Source organism: Centruroides vittatus, unplaced genomic scaffold, assembly GCF_030686945.1.
Source record: "Centruroides vittatus isolate TY-2023 unplaced genomic scaffold, ASM3068694v2 contig_3077, whole genome shotgun sequence".
NCBI lineage: Eukaryota > Metazoa > Arthropoda > Arachnida > Scorpiones > Buthidae > Centruroides > Centruroides vittatus.
The window spans coordinates 106,649-129,539 of NW_027121979.1; the positions used below are offsets into that span (position 1 = coordinate 106,649).

The 22,891-nt window shown below is 35.1% G+C and overlaps 2 protein-coding genes across 2 annotated transcripts; both read left to right on the forward strand.

Annotated features, from left to right (window-relative positions):
• The first annotated feature begins 3,270 nt into the window (after positions 1–3,270).
• On the forward strand, positions 3,271–6,153 carry LOC136973024 (uncharacterized). Its single transcript, XM_067267710.1, has 3 exons — positions 3,271–3,359; positions 4,494–4,686; positions 5,103–6,153. Exons 1-3 carry the CDS (start codon positions 3,347–3,349, stop codon positions 6,151–6,153), a joined length of 1,257 nt encoding a protein of 418 aa, XP_067123811.1. The 5' UTR covers positions 3,271–3,346.
• Positions 6,154–14,315: 8,162 nt separating this feature from the next.
• Positions 14,316–22,144, forward strand: LOC136973029 (patched domain-containing protein 3-like). Its single transcript, XM_067267715.1, has 3 exons — positions 14,316–15,396; positions 20,508–20,825; positions 20,908–22,144. Exons 1-3 carry the CDS (start codon positions 14,406–14,408, stop codon positions 22,065–22,067), a joined length of 2,469 nt encoding a protein of 822 aa, XP_067123816.1. The 5' UTR covers positions 14,316–14,405; the 3' UTR covers positions 22,068–22,144.
• The last annotated feature ends 747 nt before the right edge of the window (positions 22,145–22,891 follow it).

The window sequence follows — 22,891 nt, forward strand, 5'->3', positions numbered from 1 at the left end:
TATAGGAGACGGCCACCGCGAGATGGAGAGATAGAAATGCCTTCCGGGAGGACTTGGGGAAGCTGTCCCCTATTCAGGCGTCATTGGCAAGGAGGAAAATCCGGAAAAAACTCCCGCTGCCAGCTCGTCCGAGTGATGCTCGAACCCCCGATCGAACTCCGGTGTTTAGGGTCTGGTCACCGCCATTATGAGCGGACCATCCTGTGTTTTAACCAATCACAATGTTTAACTCGATGTGGCGCCCTCTACTAATTTATACCAATGGTAGTCAATTTGCATACCTTCAGAACTGTTTATTAGATTATTTTTTGTTGTTTTCTTATTTCTAAATGTTCCTTAAATTTTCTTTTATAAATGTGTTTTTCATAATGCAAAATTTTTATATTATTGCGATTGATTTTACAGTTATTTTTTGTATGGTTATACCATGGGGAATTATTGTATTTTAATCGAATAGCCGCTTCATATTCTTTTACCCTAACCTCCAATACACGTCCTGTTTCACCTATATACATATATGTTTTCTAGGAGAAGAACATACGCCAAACACTATGAAGTTAAAAAAAAAAATCTATAAGATACATTCTACCTAGACATGCATTATGGAAAATAGAACGTAAGATAATAAAATCTGTTATCAGATTTAAACACAAGAAATGGAATAATTTTAAATATCAAGTAAGAAAATTATTACATAGCTTTAACTATAAAGAAAGCCCATATAAAGATATAGTAAAGATTATTAATACAGAAAAGAAATGAAACTGCATAAGTTATTTTCCTACCAACACCTAAAGAGAAGAGTAGGTAGATTAATAATCTAATCGTAAATAACTCTAAGATTTCAATACCGAGTCATGTATCAATAAAATATTTCCTAGCGTTGGGTTTAGAATATAATTTACCTATAGTAGATATTACAATTGATATGATAGCTAATATGGATAAAAATATTAAATTTATTTTATTTATTAATTTAGCATTCTGGTACAAAAGACCCTGATGCGGGGATAGAATTAAAAAAAAAAAAAAATCGGGTAGTCTCCCAAACAGTCCAAGCAACCACAGGTTAAATAGTAGGCGACCACGCCTCCAGACGTAATTTGCATAAAATAACCACAACTTTCGCTTTAAGCCTAAAAACAATAAAACAAAACAAAAAAATTAAGATCAAATATACCACAAACATTATGAAATTAACAATTTAACCTTCTTTATAAAAATAAATACCTTGGAAAATAAATCCGAATCACAAATAATTTTTTTAAACTGATTAAATGAAAAACAGGGGACCCACAAAGTCTCCCCCAAAGTCTCCTCACGTAATTTTGACAAAAAGGTACAGACAGCGATAATATGAAACGCATCCAATGGTGAGTCAGCCGCACCACACCTGCAAATGTCCCTTCTGTAATTACATAAAATACTTAATGAATTACATCTTACTTGCATTAATATGGCCATAACATTAGAAGAAAAATTACTATTATAAATAGAACAATCAAAAAAAAAAAATTATTCAAACTCTTATACCACTCACAGTAAGAACTTAATAATATACCATGATTCAACTTCAAAATGTATTTATCAAAATTATTTAACTTTAATAAATAAACACTGTTAACATCTTGTAACAAATTATCAAAATCGATTCCGTTTCTTGAACAATTAGCCAACCAATGCTTCGACCAAGGCAACTCAACTTGTTTCACGACATAACGCAAACAAATCTTACTAAGGCGTTCATCATTTAAACTCAACGTTATAAAAATCCAATTAACACATTCGTTCACGATCATGCAAGATAAAGGAATCAATGAACACTCCATAGACACTAGATAACTAGGAGTACACCTTGGAAGACTGTACATTCTCTTAACAAAAATAATTAATACCGAATCCGAGGTGTGGGGGTTTCAGGCGGAGAGCATCTCTCCGCCTGAAACCCCCACACCTCGGAAACATAAAGAAGAGATGAGCCCACTACGGCATCAAATAACCTTAACCGATCCTTCAAATTGCACAACTTAGCAGACTGACACATATGAATAACTTTGCCCATTTTTATCTCGGCATTAATTTTACAAGACTTCACATGAGTATTAAAATAACCAAGTATTAAAAAAGATAAGATCTGTTTGGCCCCATCTTTGACCAATAAGATTTCACATAATATTTATAGATATATTAATAAGAGTACTAACAATAATATAGATTTCCTAAAAAAGGCTGGCGTAATGTATAAATTAGAATGTAATTGTCAGAACCCATATATGTATATAGGTGAAACAGGACGTGTATTGGAGGTTAGGGTAAAAGAACATGAAGCGGCTATTCGATTAAAATATCCCCATGGTATAACCGTACAAAATATAACTGTAAAATCAATCGCAATAATATAAAAATTTTGCATTATGAAAAACACATTTATAAAAGAAAATTTAAGGAACATTTAGAAATAAGAAAACAACAACAAAAAAAATTAATAATTTAATAAACAGTTCTGAAGGTATGCAAATTGCTACCATTGGTATAAATTAGTAGAGGGCGCCACATCGAGTTAAATATTGTGATTGGTTAAAATACGGAATGGAGTTTGCTTATTTTTTGGGAAATGTAGATCATAATTGCTGTATACCTTTATTTGTAGATGTATTTTAACAGTACGAAAGTAATGTAAGTTTTAATACATCTTTATTCATCTCTACAAACGATTGTCAATTTTTATTTTTTAGCATTAATGTAATCTTGTTATATTAAACTCTTATACAGCTCTTTGAGCATATTGTATATGCTCAAAGATATACTCGTGGTGTTTTAGAAAAATTGGTTCTTGTGTAATGTAAGTTTAATTGATTGTTTTTAAAGATATTATTTTCAAATAATTTATATTTTCCAATATTTATTAATACCGTTTTTACAATCTACATTTTTTAGATGTAGGTCGGGGATAAGGAAGAGGTGTTCTCTCCTCCTTTTTTAATTTATATACTTGAAAATAGTAAGTGATTGTTGTAATAATTCTGATGGTATATTTGTTGTCGTGTTCTAATGCTTTTGTTTTTTATTATTTTTCAAAACAGCACTGAGGAGGGGTTGGAATGTATTGTACTAAGCCGAAATGCATTTGTAGTTTAATTTGAGAATAAAATCATAATTTTCTAACCGAGAATTGCTGTGAGACCGTTTACCATAATCTTTTGGATTACAAAGACGTTTTACATTGAAATTTCATATATATTTAAAAATTCTCTATGCATTAAGTAAAGTTTATTATTAACGAATACACTGCATTTTGTTATAAAACAATGTAAACAATCACGAATGTTTTGGAACTCTGAAAATCATGAACCATCAAGGTATAAATAGAATACTGGTGTTTCATTTTATATCTATGCTGCTTTTCATTTCAATTTTTAATGTTTGCATTCAATTGGCATTTTACCTATCCAGTAGAATCCATAATACCAGTTGACGTCTCGGTCAAAATTCCGCGTAGTTCTGGATTTCATATGTTACTCTCTGGGCATCTAAGGATTTCATCTTTTGATAAATCTTTATCTTGAGACAAAAGGGAAGGGAAACATTTCATGAAACGGACATTTATTTATTGTGACAATGCCAAACTGCAATTCTTAATCATATTTTTAGTTTATTTAATTTAAAATATATGCTCTCCACTTCAAATTAGTAGTGGCTTGTCCCTATACATCATACTTTTCCTTTAACAATAATAGAGTTGTACCGGTCATCTATTAACTTCTTTCAGGGAAAAATTTTTGAATTGAAATAACATGACTTCCGGCTTGCATCGGAAGTTTTTATATAGTTAATCGGGACCTCCTGACTCTACGGTTTTCATACCTGGTTTCGACTTTCACCTGTGTCCTCGAGATGAAGGAAAAATAGACGGACGGATGGACGATAATGGCAGTATATAGGTCTACATTTTTTTTTTTTTTTCAAATTGAAGCCCAATAATAAATATACAGTAAATCATAGCCTATAAATAAGTAATTTGCCTAAATTAGAGATTGATTCTGAATATTTCGTAATGTTTAAAGTTTAAGTATCGTTATATTTAATTTTTCATAATAATTGTTTTCTCCTCTCTTGATTATCGCAATTATTTTCTTTCTAATCATATTTTTTCTTATATTTACTATCATCTCATGACTATTCATTTATATATTATTATGCAAAAATAATTTTATTAATACGATGACTAATTTTATTGTATTAACTATAACAGCAACTCTTAACACTTAAGAATTATATGTATTTATGTTGTAAAAATCTTTCATTTGAGGCATAGAATATCAGAAAGAAAATTAGAATATGAAATCACAAAACGATTGTAGAAATAGGTTGTTGTAAATGAAGACCAATATCTTTTTAAGGAAACTGAAACTCATAGCAAATTACTAAATTAAATTCTATTAACAAATATGAACTTTTCCTGTATTCGTAATCTAAAATTTTACGTATTTCAGAACAAAAGATTTCTTTACGAAATTCTAACGTTGTAAATTTAATTTGTAAAAATGAAGTAATTCTAGCAGCCAACAAAAATAACCTTCTGAACAATAGTTCCATTTTCCGATACCAGATAGTTAAAGCTACCTTGGAACACAAGATTTGTCTGCAATTGAACTATAATGACGACATAGTAACACAAATGTTAAAGTGAGGATTCGTCAAACGATATTTTTTAATTATCATAAGATTCTATTAATAATAATATTAATAGAATCTCATGATTACAGGTAACATTTTTTACATTGATTTTACAGGGAGGTGCAAAAGTAGGTTTACAGCTGTTATTATGGTAAAAAAACGTACAGAGAGAAAATAGGACGAAAAACATTTTTTTTTGCATACAAATTAAATCACAAATAAGGAATACGAACTAAAAATATAATAAAAACAAACACCAAACATTGTATTTCTCAGATTCTCAACTGTGTACCTACTTTTGCACCCTCTGTATATTTAAATTTTCAATTAATTATATTGTTTTGATTGATTAACCAAAATAAGTAAATAGGTGATCACTATAACAATAGAAAACAATATTAAAAAATTTGAAATTTTCTTGATAGCTTCTTCGAAAGTGATAATGTTAAATTCGATACTTTAGAAAAGGCGATAGAATTGTTTAAGTTATCTCAAAGCTACGAAATCGTAAAATTAAAAAGAAAGTGTAGAAAATATTTACTTAAGAAACTCAGTATCCGTAATGTTTGCGGATTACACGATTTGGCTTATGAAGCTAACGATCAAATAATTCAATATAATTGCTGGAAGATGTTCGACCGAGCGGCCGAATCCATTTTCATCACAGAAGATTTTATGAATTGCTCCGTCGCTACTGTTTTTCGATTGGTTTCTCGTCCAATTTCAACAATAAGAAGTGAATTATATTTGTTTCTTGGCATTTACGAATGGGCTTGTCGCAGAAATGAACGGTCTGAGTTTAGACAAAATATCCGCTTTTACATGTCACCGTTTCTTCCTCGTATACGATTTCTGTCGATGGACCGATCCGATTTAGAACAGGTAGTTTTTCTACTAAATGTTCTTAATCAAGAAGAAATTCAAAGTATTCGCGATTATAAAGAAAAACGATGGAATGGCTCGATGAAAAACTTCCCAAAAATGATAAGTAAAAATTCAATGTCTAGAATACCTGCAACGTATTATAGTTTATTCGAATACAAGAATCGAAAGTTAACAAGGAAACGTTCTAGAAAATTAAACGATAAAAACTATTTCAAAAGTGAATTTATCGTAAAAGAGGATTGCTTCTTAATTAGCATCCAAATTCCTATTGATTATAGTGGAGATAAAAAATTAAATGTTGTCGTTAACTTCACCACGCACGATATATCCAGTGAATACGCAGAATGTGATAATTCGGGAAATATATTTCTAAGAAGACCAAAATTTATTTGTAGATGTAATCAAAGTCATGAGGTCGAAGTTCAGATTCCTTCAGAGGAACGACTCAATCATCCCGATATAAAAGTTCGATCCAATTCTGATTTATATCTGGCAAACATTCAAAAGAAATATCGTTTCTTGTCAAGAAAATTTTACAGAATTAAAATAAATAAAAACGGCATATTTATGGAAGTGACATTTTGGTTTTAAAGTTAATTTTAAGAGAGGGGACTTGTGCTTCATACAGCTACGAAATAAATTTCGTCCTTAAATTTTCTTGAACATTATATGTATTTATTTACTTAAGTTCAAACGTAATTTCTCGAGTCCAAAATAAAACGTCAAATTTGCCTCGTGATTTTGCAACATTCCTTGTACTACACGAACCATGCTCTGCCAGACTATCCATTTCAGCGATAAACAACACGTCGCTCAAGTCGGAGATTTGGTACTCAATGATCATCGTTTAACAGTTACGAGCATTATTGAACATGTTCCAGTATTATTTGGATTCTGTCGAGCAAGATGCTGAATGCAGCCATTGGAGATGAATTGCCTTTGGCAAGTCATCTCCAATGGCTCTATTCAACACACTCAACTGTTCCAACTGACCGTAGCGGTAGCGGGTGTGTTACATACCAATTCTATATCTGTGAATGATGACTGACTCCAAAACGTTAATATTATTCACTGTTGTTGTTTTCGTCACGGTTAGTACCTTAAATATTCTAATAGTAACCGTAACGTAAAAACAATCAAAATGTTTAAAAGTACTGTTGCTACAGAGTGCATTTAACAAAAAAATATTTAACTGTTCCCTAATTCTATGAACACTTTGCGATATTTTAGGAGACGTTTTGTTACTCGCCTAGGCACATTGAAAGATAGAACGTTTTGACGCTCTGCCTAAGCATATTGGGACAAAACGTCGCTGTTCATTTCAAAGATGGACTTCGTAGAGGTAGCAGTGATCTGTGCCTTAGAAAGCTAAAAAAGTACGAGCAATCATTTATCGCGATATCGTGAAAATGCCAAGCTGAAATTTTTTATCATATTTTTTAAATTTATTTAATTTAAAATATATGCTTTCCACTTCAAATTAGTAGTGTTTTGCTCCTATACAGTACATTATACTTTCCCTGTTAGCAATAGAGTCGTGCCAGTTATGTATCTAACTCCATTCAAAGGAAAAGACTTGAATTGAAATAACGTGACCTGCAGTACAAATCATACGCTCAAATACAGTTCATCTGGTCCTATTTCTCTTACGATTTCCATGTTTGTTTCGAATTTTATTTATCCAACTCCATTCTCGAGATTTAAGGAGTGACAGCAGACAGACGACAGTGGGAATTTATCGGTGTACAATTTTTTCAAATTATAGTCTAATAAGTATCCACTAGTAACCGAGTGGATAAAACCACCGAACACCGGTAGTCGGTCATGGTTCACACATGGTCAGCGAACTGGCCATGTGGGGTTTTCTTCGTGTTTGTAACACAAATTGGAGCCAGCATTACATAAAAGTCTTTTCGGGATACATATTGGCAGATTGCTCACGTGTCGCGTTTCCATAACCAAATAAACCAAACTAATACTAACGAGTGATTATTTGTTGTGACATCGTCACAATGCCAAGCTGCAACTTTTCGTCACAATGTTCTATTTTTTCAGCGATGGTCTTGCCCCTGTACAGCATACTTGACTTGTTAGCAATAGAGTGGTATCAGTCGTATATCTTTTTTTTAAAAAAACTTTTTTCGCCCTATGGGCACTAAGAGGGCCTCTTTTTAGCAAGCCCATTATGAGTTCGGCCAGGCCCACAATGGGGCGGCTCGGTAGTGAGGGACGGCCCGATATAACCAGACATACCACCCCCTGAAATTCCTGGGGATATTTTGACCCGTTCAGATTCGAACCCGGGTCTCCAGAGCGGTAAGGCTGTCGCCACCTTGACTGCTCGGCCATCTAGCCGTCGTCGGTCATATATCTAACTCCGTTTGGGGAAAAATTTTAAATTGAAGTAACGTTACTTTGGTTCCAAACTGAAAGATCGTAGGGCCTCTCTGTGGCACAGGGCCAACTTCCTTGTGTCTTGAGGGGAGAGAGGTGCTTAAATTAGTTAAAAAAAACAAATTTTCTTTTATTATATCACCTGTAGTAGCTTTCCCTGTACACATATTACACGTGTTTCGGGCTTGCATGCCCCTCATCAGCAGTATCACTACAAAACACCAAAAATAATAATAAAATAAGACGTTGTATATAATAATTTCTCGACAATAAAATACTATTTTTTTTTTTAAACTTACAATAAATACGTATTCCAACATTGAGTACAACAACAGGATGACATTTCTCGTTTTAAATTTGCATAACATTTCACTGTATAATTAAAAATAAATAAGTAAAATAAATAAAGATGGAAATTATTAAAAGCATACAATATCTTATAATACTTTATTTAAAAAACTCATATCAACGTTTTGTTCTCAACCATTCAACAACAGTAAGGTAAGGCAAGTCTATGAACCATTTTTACACTACGCTTTTTTGTAAACGTCAACTATTCGATAGTAGAAAAACCAGTAAAGATTTAATTTTAAGACAGGCTAATTTAATAGAAACAAACATACAATTTGAGGTTGAAGAAGAAATTAATAATTGTATAAATTTTTTAGATGTAACCATTATTAGAACTGATAATAACTTAGAATATAAAAAATATGCAAAACCTATGCAAATACCAAAAGTACTTAATTATAAATCCAGGGTTCCAAAAGCTATGAAATTTAATATTTTAAAATGTACATAAATAAAATTAAAAATAGAACGAGTCAATTACAAAATCAAGAAATAGAAATAGAACAAGTGATAAAAATGTTTTTAAATTATTAACACGATTTTGTGTTCAACACTTCTAAAAGTGTTTTTCTTAATAGTTATCCTTAAAAAATATTAGAAAAACGGTTAAATTGGATTAATAATAATGTTAATAAATATAGAAAGTTTGAAAAAGATAAGAAGTGTGTAAATTTAATATATATACCTAAAATATTTGAAAGAGTTAAAAATATATTAGAAGGAAAAGTGAATCTAATACCCGAAAAAATTATTTATTTAAAAGACATTTATATCATTGAACTTGATTTAATGGAAGAAAAAGAAATAGTTTATTCATTTAATTGTAATTGTCATCCGGCCAAAACTTATATAGGAGAAACAAAAAGGAAATTAAGAACAAGAATAAGAGAGTACATACGCGCAATAAAAGGTAATTATGCAAATTCTGCAGTCGCAGAACACTGTAATAGTTATGGGTGCCAAATAGATATAAATACAATAAAAATTAAGAAGAAAGAGTCTAATAATTACAAAAGGCAATTTTATGAACATATAAACATTAAGAAAGAAAGAAATAGAATAAATAATAATTTAGGACGAATAATCCACCAATCCTGGACCACCATACTTGATGACGTTTACAAAAAAGCGTAGTGTGAAAATGGTTCATAGACTCGCCTTACCTTACTGTTGTTGAATGGTTGAGAACAAAACGATGTGAGTTTAAAAAAAAAAAATTATTATAAGATATTGTATGCTTTTAATAATTTCCATCTTTATTTATTTTACTTATTTATTTTTAATTATACAGTGAAATGTTATGCAAATCTAAAACGAGAAATGTCATCCTGTTGTTGTACTCAATGTTGGAATACGTATTTATTGTAAGTTTAAAAAAAAAAAAAAATAGTATTTTATTGTCGGGAAATTATTATATACAACGTCTTATTTTATTATTATTTTTAGTGTTTTGTAGTAATACTGCTGATGAGGGGCATGCAAGCCCGAAACACGTGTAATATGTGTACAAGGAAAATTACTACAGGTGATATAATAAAAGAAAATTTGTATTTTCTGAACTAATTTCTCATTTTTGTGTCAAATCTAAACACCAGTGTAAAGTCCTATTAATGAGTAATGTCCATGTAGACAATTAAAAATAACCAAAGAAGTTGCTCCCCAAGACGGCGATGTTTGTTTTATTAAGTTACAGCTATGCAACACTTGGGCGATCTGCCTAGGGGATGCCTTCCGGGACGCCTTTTTAAGGGTAACCGACCCCTATTCAAGAGTTATAGATGTGGAGAAAACCCGGAAAAGTCCATGTTGCCAATCCATCTGTCCTGGCGAGGCGTGAACTCACGACCGAACTCTCAGTGTTCAGGGAACAGAACTGCTTGGCTCCAAGACGGCGAAGTCGAGACATCCTGTACAGACCCAGGACGAAATGATCGCTTCGGCGAGTATAGCGAGACACCCTTCCTCTGCTGAAAGGCAAGAAGGGCAGTTCTAAGCATTAGTACTGCTGCGGTGCAGTACTAATGCTTAGAACTGAGCAAGGAGATAGAGGGCATCTTGGAGACACTGGCAGCTCTGCTATGCAGGACCAATAATCGCTGTCAAAAGACGGTAGGTTCTGCCATCCAGCACCTTTTCAACAAGATGCCCTCACTTGTGTTGAGGCAAGAGTGAGAACTAAGCGCTTTTTGAACAGTAGTCAGAGCCCTTAGAGAGAGGAAGGTGGCCTATGCAAAGGTTGCAAGTGGGCCCCTAAGCAGAAGCGGGAGCCTTCCCTACCTCTGACGGAGAATGTTCTCTCCTCTTGCACCCCAAGGATGGGAAGGAGAGTAACGGCACGGTCCGTGATCGCCTAAAGAAAAATATCAACTCTGCCAAGTGAAAGGTAGGAGTGAAGAACATCCACTGGGTTAGGAGGAACGGAGTCTTTATTGAGGTCGTTTTTCAAAGGGACATCCTTTCTGTCAACTCCAAAAAGGAGTTGACAGAAAGGACGGTGCTGAATGAGGTGATTGTCTGCCGACTGCCAAAAAAGCGTCGTCCAAGGGTCATAATTTACGATGTCCAAGCAGACATCAGTAAAGACAACCTACCTGGCCCGCAGCAGAAGCGTAATGTTCACGAGACTAAAAGGATTTGACAGAAACATTGTAAAAAGGTCTTTAGACTTATAACTTGGCTACACGCTGGGTAAGCCTTTTGGGGAAGAGACCCCGCAGCCTAAGTTAAGCATCACTCAGTTTTTGGTTGAGTGCATGTAAAACAGCTTAAAGCTATACAAAACTGTATATCAGCGTTAGAGAGTTGGACTCGAGAGCGAGGAAGGCTGGTCTCCATTGGGTTGTACTGCCAGATAACTGCCTGATTTTAATCGTTCAGACACCTCTGCAGCCACTGAGGTGTCTGACTGCCTATGATTAAGATAGTCTTTCTGTACTCTGTAGTGCCATTTGGCGGAGCAGAGTCAAAATATTTGGAGTTGTGATATGAGGCAGAGGTTATCGTGTAGCTCAAACAATAAGGATAAAAGTCCTCCTGGGAGCTATGTCCTCGGCAGATCGCCAATGGGTCAGGTTGTCATAAACGAATAAACAAATATTTCCGTCGCAGAATGACGTCAAATTCGGTATATCGACATCATCTGCGTATTTTTCGCCGTGCTTCCGCACAATTAGAATCCGACGTTTATGAATTGAGTCGAGCCTTTTACTGCTACGTCAATGGAAAAAATTAAGTATTGGCCAATGAGAAAGCGTCATTTGCATTAATCTAATTCAACCCAAAATTAAATTTACACGATTTTCAATGCAGGTAGATAGGACCAATAAGTCAATTTATTTTTTGAAAGAAACATTTCTGATACAGAGATATAAATTTGAAAAAAACAAATGCATGATGACACATGGTCACGTCGTTCAGTGCATGCCAAACTAATTAAAACCAGCCTTTAACCATTATAAATTAAAATAAATTCTATACTTCTTTGTAAAATTAAATTTACAAATTTTAAAAGTTCTCGAGTTTTTTAAGTTATTTTTCGCGAGACTGGCGACAAGAAAAATTATTTTTTCCTGTATATAGCTGATTGCTCAAGTTATTCTGTAATTATCAGATTTCTTCAAGGACAAGCTATTGATAAATTTCAAAAATACTGTGTTTATTTTAATTAAATATCCAACAAGTTATTGATAAGTTATTCAAAAATGCTGTTATTCTAATTGAATATTCAAATTTCAGGTTTAGATACATTACGTAATAAATAATTGAAACTATATCATTATCAATTATTTGCAAATATTTTATTAAAATACTAATATTAAAAATAATTTTAATTCATTTCGTACTTTGTAGCCTACCAGCGGTCAAGTGGATAAAATCACTGAACTTTTATCCAGTCGGCCATTAATCATTGTTCAGCGACTGAATACGGACATTGTGGGACCACAGATGAGAGCCCTAGATGTTACCACTCATGGGCGAAAAAGACAAGTCTATTATGACAATAGGGTCTTTACATCAGAAAATGATAAACTATAACTCACAACGTTTGACAACACACACTGGTTTGCATTCGTTCCACTTTTCGTTCCATCTATTTTCAGCGTGGAAATAGACAGTTCCTGGAAATCTGCCAACTGGAGCTACGGGATCTATGGTCTTTTTTAAAACTCTTTCCGCCCTGTGGGCACTAAGAGGGGCATCTTTTAACAAGACCAATATGGGTTCGGTCAGGCCGGGTGGTGAGGGATGGGCCCGACATATTCGAACTGACCACCCCCCGAATTTGCAGATTTTTCGACCCGTCCGGATTCGATCCGGGTCCCCAGAACGGTAGGCTGCCACATTGACTGATTGCTCCGGCCGTCCGCGATCTATGGTCAGAGAATAGTTGATTGCCAGTTTGCCCTTTGAAAGGGGCTGGCCACGTGGAGTTTACTGGGTTTTCTTCACTTTTGAAACATCTTTAAATAGGAACAAGTTTCCCACAGAAAGCCCTCGTAGGAGGGGTCCCCTCGGCAAATCTCCCACGTGTCGCGTTGCCGTATACAAACAAACATTTCGTACTTCACAAAAATATAAGTTACAAAAACATAATTTCAATAAGATGGTTCTTTAATCAATTATTATAATGAATATTCATATTTTTATGTGGATAATCTAAAGTGTTCTGTATTAAATTTATTTTAATTTTCTAGCCCAGCGGTCACCAACCGGTGGTCCGCGAGAAAATTTTGATGATACGTGGAGAAATTTGGACATTGATCAATTCAAGGTTACGCGAAGAATTACGAAAGAAATGCAAAATACTTAGTCGCTTTTTCTCAGTCATTGGGGGTTTTTTATTTGAATCTAAAACCAAACACGAAATGACTGTTATCAACAAATAATAATTACAATAAATCAATAAATATAAATATCAACAATAAATAATGTGAGTGCAATTGTCCTTCGTGGAAGAGCCAAGAATCCATAAAGTTATTTCAAACAGGCAGCAAGCTTCAAACTAATTTGTTATAATTAAAGAAGTGAATTTCGTGTTAATAAAGTAAAATAAAGTAATTATACTACTATAACTTCTTGCCCATATTATTACTACAATTTTTTGTGTTAATACACAAAAGTGGCTTATCACACTGACTCACTTGACAAGAGTTTATTATTTAATCATATACACCTATATACATACACACTATTACCAATCTAATATGCATTTCGGACTTTACAATGGCTCCTCTTCAGTTGGACATTGTTGATAATTTAAACATTAACTGTATAACAATCTATTACAATTAGAACAGATATATAACAAAGACAGTTGAGAATCAAAAACAAAATTGTAAAAACACAATGTTTTTTAAAACTGGAGCGATTCCTTAGCTTGATGTAATCATAGTTCCAACATTTCCCTTCTACATTTTCCTTTATCACAATACCGAATTAAATCTAATTTAATTTATATATATCCTTATATTATAAAATTATCTTACTTACGTTGATGTATCATCCACAAATTTTAACTTCTATTAATCACATTTGTTCCTTTTAACTTAACTCTTCAGTTCCGGGCGTGAAGCTATCACACTTAAACCAGTACCATCATTTTCATACCTACGTTACATAAAATGTTATATTAAAACCCCAGTAGTCCATAGACCACGTATTATGTGCATTTTAGATTAGTAAGTGTGCATTGTATGTAGGTATATATGATTAAATAATAAACTACTCTTATCAAGTGAGTCAGTGTGATAAGCCCTAAAAGTTTAATTGTGTATTAACACAAAAAAAAAAAAAAAAAAAAATGTAAAATAAAGTAAAATGGAACTTTTATGATCATTATTCTATCGTTTAAAAAATTTACAATAGTCGTCCACGAGATTCAAAATTGTGAATTTAGTGGTCCGTGAGATAAGAAAGGTTGGCAACCGCTGTTCTAGACAACATGAAGCCTGCGCTCTTATCAAATCGGTTTCGTTTACATCGATTGTAAATATTTTTATGCAATTGACCTATTAACTTCATTCTTGATAATTTTGTATATATTAGTCGTTCTAACAGCATTAAGTTTTTTTATACTGGACTACTCGGGAACTACGACGATGATTTTCCATTGTGTTCAAACTGTTCTTTCTCGTAAATTTTCGCAACTGGGACAGTTTATTGCAGGACATCCTCTTATTTTCTTGTTAATTCCAATCTTAATAACAGCCATATTAGCTACAGGAGTTTTAAGGATTAAGGAGATTAGAGATGTCGATTATCTATTTACTGCTACTAACGAGAGAGCCATTACGGACAAAAAAAGTATAGAGAAACTCTTCACTCTGAATACTTCAGAATTCACTGATCCAGCCAGAATGCTAAAACCGGATAATTTAATTGTTATTACTCCAAAAAGAAGCAAATATATCTTTGAGGCAGATATGATAAAGGAGATTGAAATGTTGGATAAAATGGTAAAAAACATCACGGTAAGTTTCCGTGGTAAAATATTGAGATATTCGGATTTATGTGCCATAAGTAACAAAAAATGTTTCGAAAATACTCCTATTCGATTATTGCCATATTTCGATAAAATTATTAACGGAAAATACAAATTAAAATATCCTGCTTACATACATCCAATAACTTATTCCTATGAGGAATACGTATTCTGTTTTGGAGGAACACTTTTGGATCACAAAGGATATATTAAAAATGTAGAAGCTGTGAGACTTGTTTACGTTCTGAATACTGATAGAGATGAGATGACTGAGGCTCGTCACAAATGGCAAGAAAAGTTTAACAAATTATTAAAATCTTCGAAATTTCAAAACATAACTATTAACTTTATAACTTCACAAAACATATATAATGATTTAAAAGATTTAACAGATCAACTCATCCCTAAAACACCACTAGCATTGTCAATAGTGGTGTTGTTCGCTATTATCACTTGTATGACCAACGATTGGATTCGTAGCAAACCCTGGCTTGGACCTTCCGCCTGTGTTTCTGCAATTTTAGCCGTTGTGAGTGGATTCGGATTGGCATTTTATATTGGAATTCCTTATGTGGATATGACTTATTTATTGGCATTTATCGTAATGGGTAAGTAATTCATACAGGTTTATAAAATAATATGATTATTGAATAGATAGCTGCCCTGAATGCTGATTACCTGGTAATGGTGTGTGCTCACTTTATTCATACTGGCTGATACAAAGTTCGGCTCAAAGTAGTTATGTAGACTGCGCACATACATAGGAACTACTGTATACATGATTAAGAAAACTTTTTCTATTTTTTGCATACTACAATACAAATTCTAATTATTGAATTTTGATTTTCAAACTTTTAAATTAATTATTTAGTACTTAACCTATGCCCTTTTTATTCCTTAGCCTTTGCAACTTTATCAATAATATCAAAACAATTAAATATAATGTTTATCATAGAACATTCGATTAAGAGTTTCGGGACACTGTCGATCGTAGTTTTTAATTAACTTTAATTTGGAAAAGACTTTTTCTAATAGTTACATATTAGGAAAGATAACAATGCTTTTGTGGCTGCCAGCGCCAGAGATCCCGAACACTGCCTGGCAACATTTGCCAACGAGATGTTGGCTGGCAACTTGTAAAAAAAGAAGCGCGAAAGTTCGCGGGTTTTTGCCTGGATGTTGGCCGAGGATGTCGGTGACAGTTCTCACCTTTTTAATAAAGTTTTTTTGTTACTGTTCGTGTTTGTCTGCTTAGTTCTAAAGATCAGTAGGATCGAATGACAAAGTGGTGACCCGAACGTGATGCGATTAACGAACTACCTGGACTTTCGACTGAATTGGATAGTGAACAACTCTGTGTCTATGAAGGAACATTTTTAACAGGACATGCAGGTATGATCAGTTTCTGAATCGTAAATTCAATAAGACGACTAAGAGTGCGTGACTCGGGCTAAGCCTAATCAAAGACTATCCCGCTTTCCTTGTACCCGCATAGTTAGGCGCCCGAAATGGCGGAACAGAACGAGTTGGAAATCGGACGTGTACAGGCAAAAATGCCTATCTTCACTAAAACCAACATCAAATTATTTTTTGTGCAGCTAGACGCAGCTTTTGCCATTAATCGGATTACAAGTGAGAACACTAAGTACAACTATTTAATCAATTCCCTGGACGCGGAGATTCTATCTAACGTCAGTGACTTAGTATTTGACCGTCCAGCCGAGGCTCCGTTTACTAAACTCAAAGATCGACTCCTCGAAATTTTTCAGAACTCCGCTGCTAAAGAGGCTAAAATTCTGCTTGAAGATCTGGCGTTAGGGGATCAGAAACCCAGCGTTTTACTCCGTAAAATGAGGGAGCTTTCAGCGGGCAAGATTACCGAAGAATTTCTTAGAAACTTGTGGCTCCAACGTCTCCCCAAAAATATTCAGACAGTTCTGGCTGTTAGCGGTGATGAACTAGACAAGCTAGCCATCCTTGCTGACAAGGTTGCTGAACTTACAGAACCAACCCAACTGGCCAGCATCAACTTAGAAGCCGACAATCCCGTAATCAAAAATCTCGAAATGCAGATTTTAGAACTCACAACGAAGGTTGCAGAACTTAATGTATCGCGTACTGCTCGTCCCCGTTATCGTAGTAGAGAGAGAAACCGACATGACCCGAATTCGAGGTATCGCATTAGTTCACGCCCTCGAGGAAGAAGCCTCAATCGTCAGGGATATTGTTACTACCATGATAAGTTTGGATCAGCTGCTAGGAAATGTCGTTCGCCGTGTTCCTTCGACCGAACTGCTGATCAGGGAAACGAGCGCAGCCAGCCGCAGTAACGGCCTGTGGGTCCAGCCTGGCTCCTAAATATAGCCGTCTGTTTGTGTATGACAACAAAACTGGCCTAAATTTCTTAATTGATTCTGGAGCAGATTTATCGATCATTCCCAATCGCACTAAGAATCAGCCTACAAAGGTTGAATTGTATGCTGCCAACGACTCTAAAATCTCGACGTATGGAACAAAGGTGCTAGAACTTGACCTCAACTTAAGACGTTCTTTCAGATGGGAATTTACCATAGCTGATGTGCAGAAGCCTATAATCGGTGCAGACTTTTTGGCCAACTTTGGACTCATTCTCGACATCAGAAACAGATTACTGGTCGACCCCCTGACTTCCCTTACTACACGAGGAAGATATTATACAGGACCACCTACTTCGGTCAAAACTATAATCAGCAATTCCCCAATGCAGGATATCCTCAAGGACTTTCCACATCTCACTCGTCCTCGACCGTTTTCAGATAAAGTCAGGCACAACACAATGCATTATATCGAAACACACGGTCCACCCGTATTTGCCAAACCCCGTAGATTGCATCCGGCTCAGCTGCAAGTAGCAAAGCAAGAATTCCAGCACATGATGGAGTTAGGTATATGCAGACCATCAAAGTCCAACTGGGCTTCTCCCCTCCATATGGTGCCGAAGGGCTGTAACGATTGGAGACCTACTGGAGACTATCGTGCCCTGAATAGGATAACTGTTCCCGATCACTATCCAGTGCCACACATCCACGATTTTGGTCAAAGTCTACACGGAGCCCGAATATTTTCCAAGATCGATTTGGTTAGAGCCTTCCATCATATACCAGTTAACCCAGATGATGTGCCAAAGACAGCCATTACAACGCCATTTGGGCTATTTGAATTCGTTTTCCTTCCTTTTGGTCTCTGCAACGCAGCCCAATCATTCCAACGATTCATGCACGAAGTTCTGAAAGGCTTAAACTTTTGTTTTTCATACCTAGATGACATCCTCATTGCTAGCACTTCGTGGGAGGAACATAAGATGCACATGCGGCAAGTGTTTCAACGCCTTGACAAGTACGGTCTGCAAATCAATGCATCCAAGTGTACTTTTGCTGCTCCACATGTATCATTCTTAGGATACATGGTGTCTCCCCACGGCGTTATGCCACTTCCAGAACGTGTATCTGCCATAACTCAACAGAAGCGACCACAGACCCTCAAACAACTGAGAAGGTTCTTAGGCATCTTGAACTTCTATCGTAGGTTCCTACCCCATGCGGCCCATCACCAAGCTCCTTTACACGACCTACTTAAAGGAGCAAAGAAAAACGACCAGCGCGAGATTAAATGGACTGACAATTCGATTCAGGCATTTGAGTCATGTAAGTCACAATTAGCAGATGCCACCTTACTACATCATCCTTCACCAAGTGCTACCCTTGCACTTCACGTCGATGCATCCGATTCTGCTGTGGGCGCTGCCCTTCATCAAGTTACAGCACAAGGTCTCCAGCCACTAGCGTTCTTTTCCCGCAAACTGAGTAACTCTCAGCGTCAGTATTCTGCATACGACCGAGAACTTCTGGCTGTGTATTTGGCTGTGAAACATTTCCGGTTTATGCTGGAAGCACGACAGTTCACCATTTACACAGACCATAAACCATTAACGTTTGCCTTCCAGCAACGACACGATAAGTGTACACCCCGTCAGTTGAGACATCTTGATTTTATAGGACAATTCTCAACAGACATCAGACACATAAAAGGGATCGATAACGTTCCAGCTGATGCTCTTTCCCGTATTGAATCAATTAGTAGCCCATCTATAGATTATAGCAAAATTGCAAAAGACCAACAGCAAGATCCTGAGCTCCAGTCTCTCCTGACTTCAAGTGACTCATCACTTGTACTTAAGAAGTTTAAACTTCCTGATAGTGATGTCGAAATTTACTGTGATGTATCGACAGGTCGCATTCGTCCATACATTCCGCCTAGTTATCGTCGCACTGCTTTCAACACTGTCCATAACCTGTCCCATCCAGGTGTAAGGAGCTCAACAAGATTGGTAAAAGCAAAATTTGTTTGGCCATCCATCAGTAAAGACTGCCAGACATGGTCTCGCACCTGCATTTCTTGTCAACGATCGAAGATCCAGAGACATGTCGCTAGCCCTTTGGGAACCTTTCCTATTCCAGACGCTAGATTTTTAAATATTCATATTGACATTGTTGGTCCATTGCCACCTTCCAACGGCTCAACATATTGCCTCACAATCATCGATAGATTTTCTCGTTGGCCTGAAGCAATCTCGTTGCCAGATATAGCAGCTGAAACAGTAGCTTCAGCCCTGTACTCAGGCTGGATATCTCGCTTTGAAGTGCCTGCCCAAATAACATCTGACCAAGGACGGCAATTCGAATCTAGCTTATTTAAATCCCTCACTCAACTTTTTGGTACCCAAAGAGTTAGGACAACAGCATACCATCCAATTGCAAATGGCATTTTGAACGCTTTCATCGTTCACTTAAAACTGCCATTAAGTGTCACTCTACTGAAAGATGGACGGAAGTGCTACCTACAGTCTTGTTAGGATTGCGAACTGCGCTCCGTGAAGACACCAATACTACCGCGGCTGAGATGCTCTATGGCACCAGCCTCCGACTGCCTGGAGAGTTTTTCGTCCCAGGTTCTCAGGACGTCAATCCATGTTCCCACGTATTTCTTTGCAATGATGCTGTACGGAAGCCCTTGCAGCCTCCATACGATGGACCCTACGTAGTCGTGTCACGTGGTAGCAAGACATTCACTCTATGCATAAAAGGAAAAGAAACTGTAGTTTCTATTGATCGACTGAAACCGGCTTTTATTCTCGCAGCGAGTGAGTCGGACCAGTTACTCCCTAACGTCTCTAATGCCAAGACCAGCGCCAACTAGACGTACCACAGACAATCCAGCCCCAACGCGACAAACTACCACACGCTCTGGCCGACATGTAACCTTTCCCGCTCGTTTCGTGTCGCAGACACTGGTGGGGGAGTAGCTGTGGCCGCCAGCGCCAGAGATCCCGAACACTGCCTGGCAACACTTGCCAACGAGATGTTGGCTGGCAACTTGTAAAAAAAAGAGGCGCGAAAGTTCGCGGGATTTTTGCCTGGATGTTGGCCGAGGATGTCGGTGACAGTTCTCACCTTTTTAATAAAGTTTTTTTGTTACTGTTCGTGTTTGTCTGCTTAGTTCTAAAGATCATTTGGATCGAATGACAAACTCTTAATGTTGTTATAAAAATTGCTTTTTGTAATTATTATATTATTTTTATAAATTGCTTGTTATATATTTCATGGTAAATTATAATTAATAAATTTACAGTCTTTTAAATCAGTTCATCGTCCAACTCACAAACATCTTACTATATCTTTAGGCACAGAAATAGACGATGCATTTCTACAAATAGCAGCTTGGAGAAGGACAAATCCAATGGATTGCGTTGAAAAAAGGCTTGGGGACGCCTATTCCGAAACAGGTGTTTCTATCACAATAACGTCTCTGACAAGCATTATCTCTTTCTGCATTGGAATGACTTCACCTTTTCCAGTAATTCGTATATTTTGCGCATACGCTGCAATAACGATCTGTTTTGCTTACCTCTATCAGATTACTTTCTTCGGTAGTTGTATGGCATTGAGTGGATTTACTGAGAAGAATGGAATGAATTCTCTAATATTTTGTCACGTCCAAGGTAAAATGAAATTAAAATTCAATAAAATTAATAATTTTAAAATGAAATAAAGAAATTAATTTTTTTTGTACTTTCTCTATAGATAAAGAAAACAGAAAATTGCCAAATACAAATATCCACGAAGACTTCATATTAGCAAAATTTCGTGAAGTTATTGGATCTCTACTTACTAACAGAATATATAAATTCGTGATATTATCAATATTTATAATTAACGTTTCTATCGCTGTTTGGGCACTAAAATATATAAAAATAGGAAACGAACTTTCTGATGCATTTTCTGATAATTCACAAACTGGAAAGTTTACAAATCTACTATACAAACATTTCCACGCTTACCTCTACCCAGTAAATGTTATAATTGATACACCACTCGATTACAATAACTTTGAAACTCGAAAAGCCGTTAATGACACTTTAAACATATTAGAAAGGCATGAAAATGTAGCCAAGTATGACCATAGAATATCCTGGTTGAAATATTATAGTAAATTATATGATACTTCATTTGGGAAATTTGCATTTAGAGGTTTTGATATGACTAAGAAACAAGATTTCATAGATGCACTAACAACTGTATTTCTCAGATTACCTCAGGCCACACTTTTCAAAACAGATATTGTTTTCAATGAAAATCATACTGAAATCATAAGTTCAAGATTTATTTCGGGTTTAGTAAATATTTCATCTGGAGAACAGGAGGCCAACGTTATCCAAAGTATTTATAAGATCGTTGATGAACTGCCTATTCCTATCAAAATTTATGGTATGAACTTCCATTTAATAGAACAAGCCTTTCTTATTAAGAAAGTTATGTTTCAAGTGGGATTAATTACATCGGCTTTGATCTTTGTTATCTTCTTCATATTTATACCAGATATTTTTAGTGTAATCTGTGTTGCAATTGTTATTTTTTTTACTATTTTAGAAACCATTTCTTACATGAGTTTATGGGGTGCAAAAATAGATTTAATTTCGTTACTGACTTTCATACTAACTGTAGGGTTTTCTATAAATTATCCAACGCATATATCTTATTCGTTTATAGTTAGGAAAGATTTAAATTCGGACGAAAGAATTAAAAAATGTCTATACGAGGTTGGTTTACCGATATTCCAAGGCGTATTTACTACCATTTTAAGTATTGCAGTATTTGCATTTCGACCTTTCTATTTAACTGTAACTACTTTTAAAATTTTATTTCTTTTAACTATTCTGACAGGATTTCATTCGATGTTGTAATTCCTATTCTTCTTGGTTTGCTCGAAAATTGCAGAAATATTCTCAATATAAAAAAGAAAATACAATTGAAAGATACATAAAGCTTTCTATACATACATTTTTATAGCCTATTATTATTATTATTATTATTTTTGAATCTTATTCTATTCAGAAATAGAAATCTATTGTGATCATTATTATAGATTATAAATATTTCTAAATACCCTATTGTAAAATTATTGCGTAACTTAATTTTTTGTGTATTATATGAAAAGAAGACATCATTTATGAAAACCAGTAGCATGTACTATTATTAATAATTAAAAGCTTTGAATTAATAATTTAAGTTAATAAAATTTTCTGATTCAGAATAAAGTTAATCAATGTAAGAGTATATAAAGATTGTTACATAGATCTTACTCATATTTGTACGTAATAGGTTTAAATTATAATTAAATATATTATTATAATAAATCCGTAATTTAAAATAATGAAATATATTGATAAAACGACTCGAAGCGATCTCGGCGCCATTAACTTCTGAATCGGTCGTCTTATTGATTGGTCGGGCCGTCGACTTTCTTTAACATAGGAAGTTGACCTTCTGTCTTTCTTTAATCTGTGACCGGCTGTTGCCGAGTAGCTTGTTCGGCAACCGAGTTATCGTACGACAACCGGGGCAAATGTGAGTTTAAAATTTTGTTCGTGAACCGAATTATTCGAATAGCGAGTCGTTTGAAACCCGAAGTTTGACTGTACATTCAAGAAAAACATTAACACTTTAAAAAAAGGGGATACTATAGATTACCACCTATGGAATTTCGGGACTTTGAGTATATATCTGA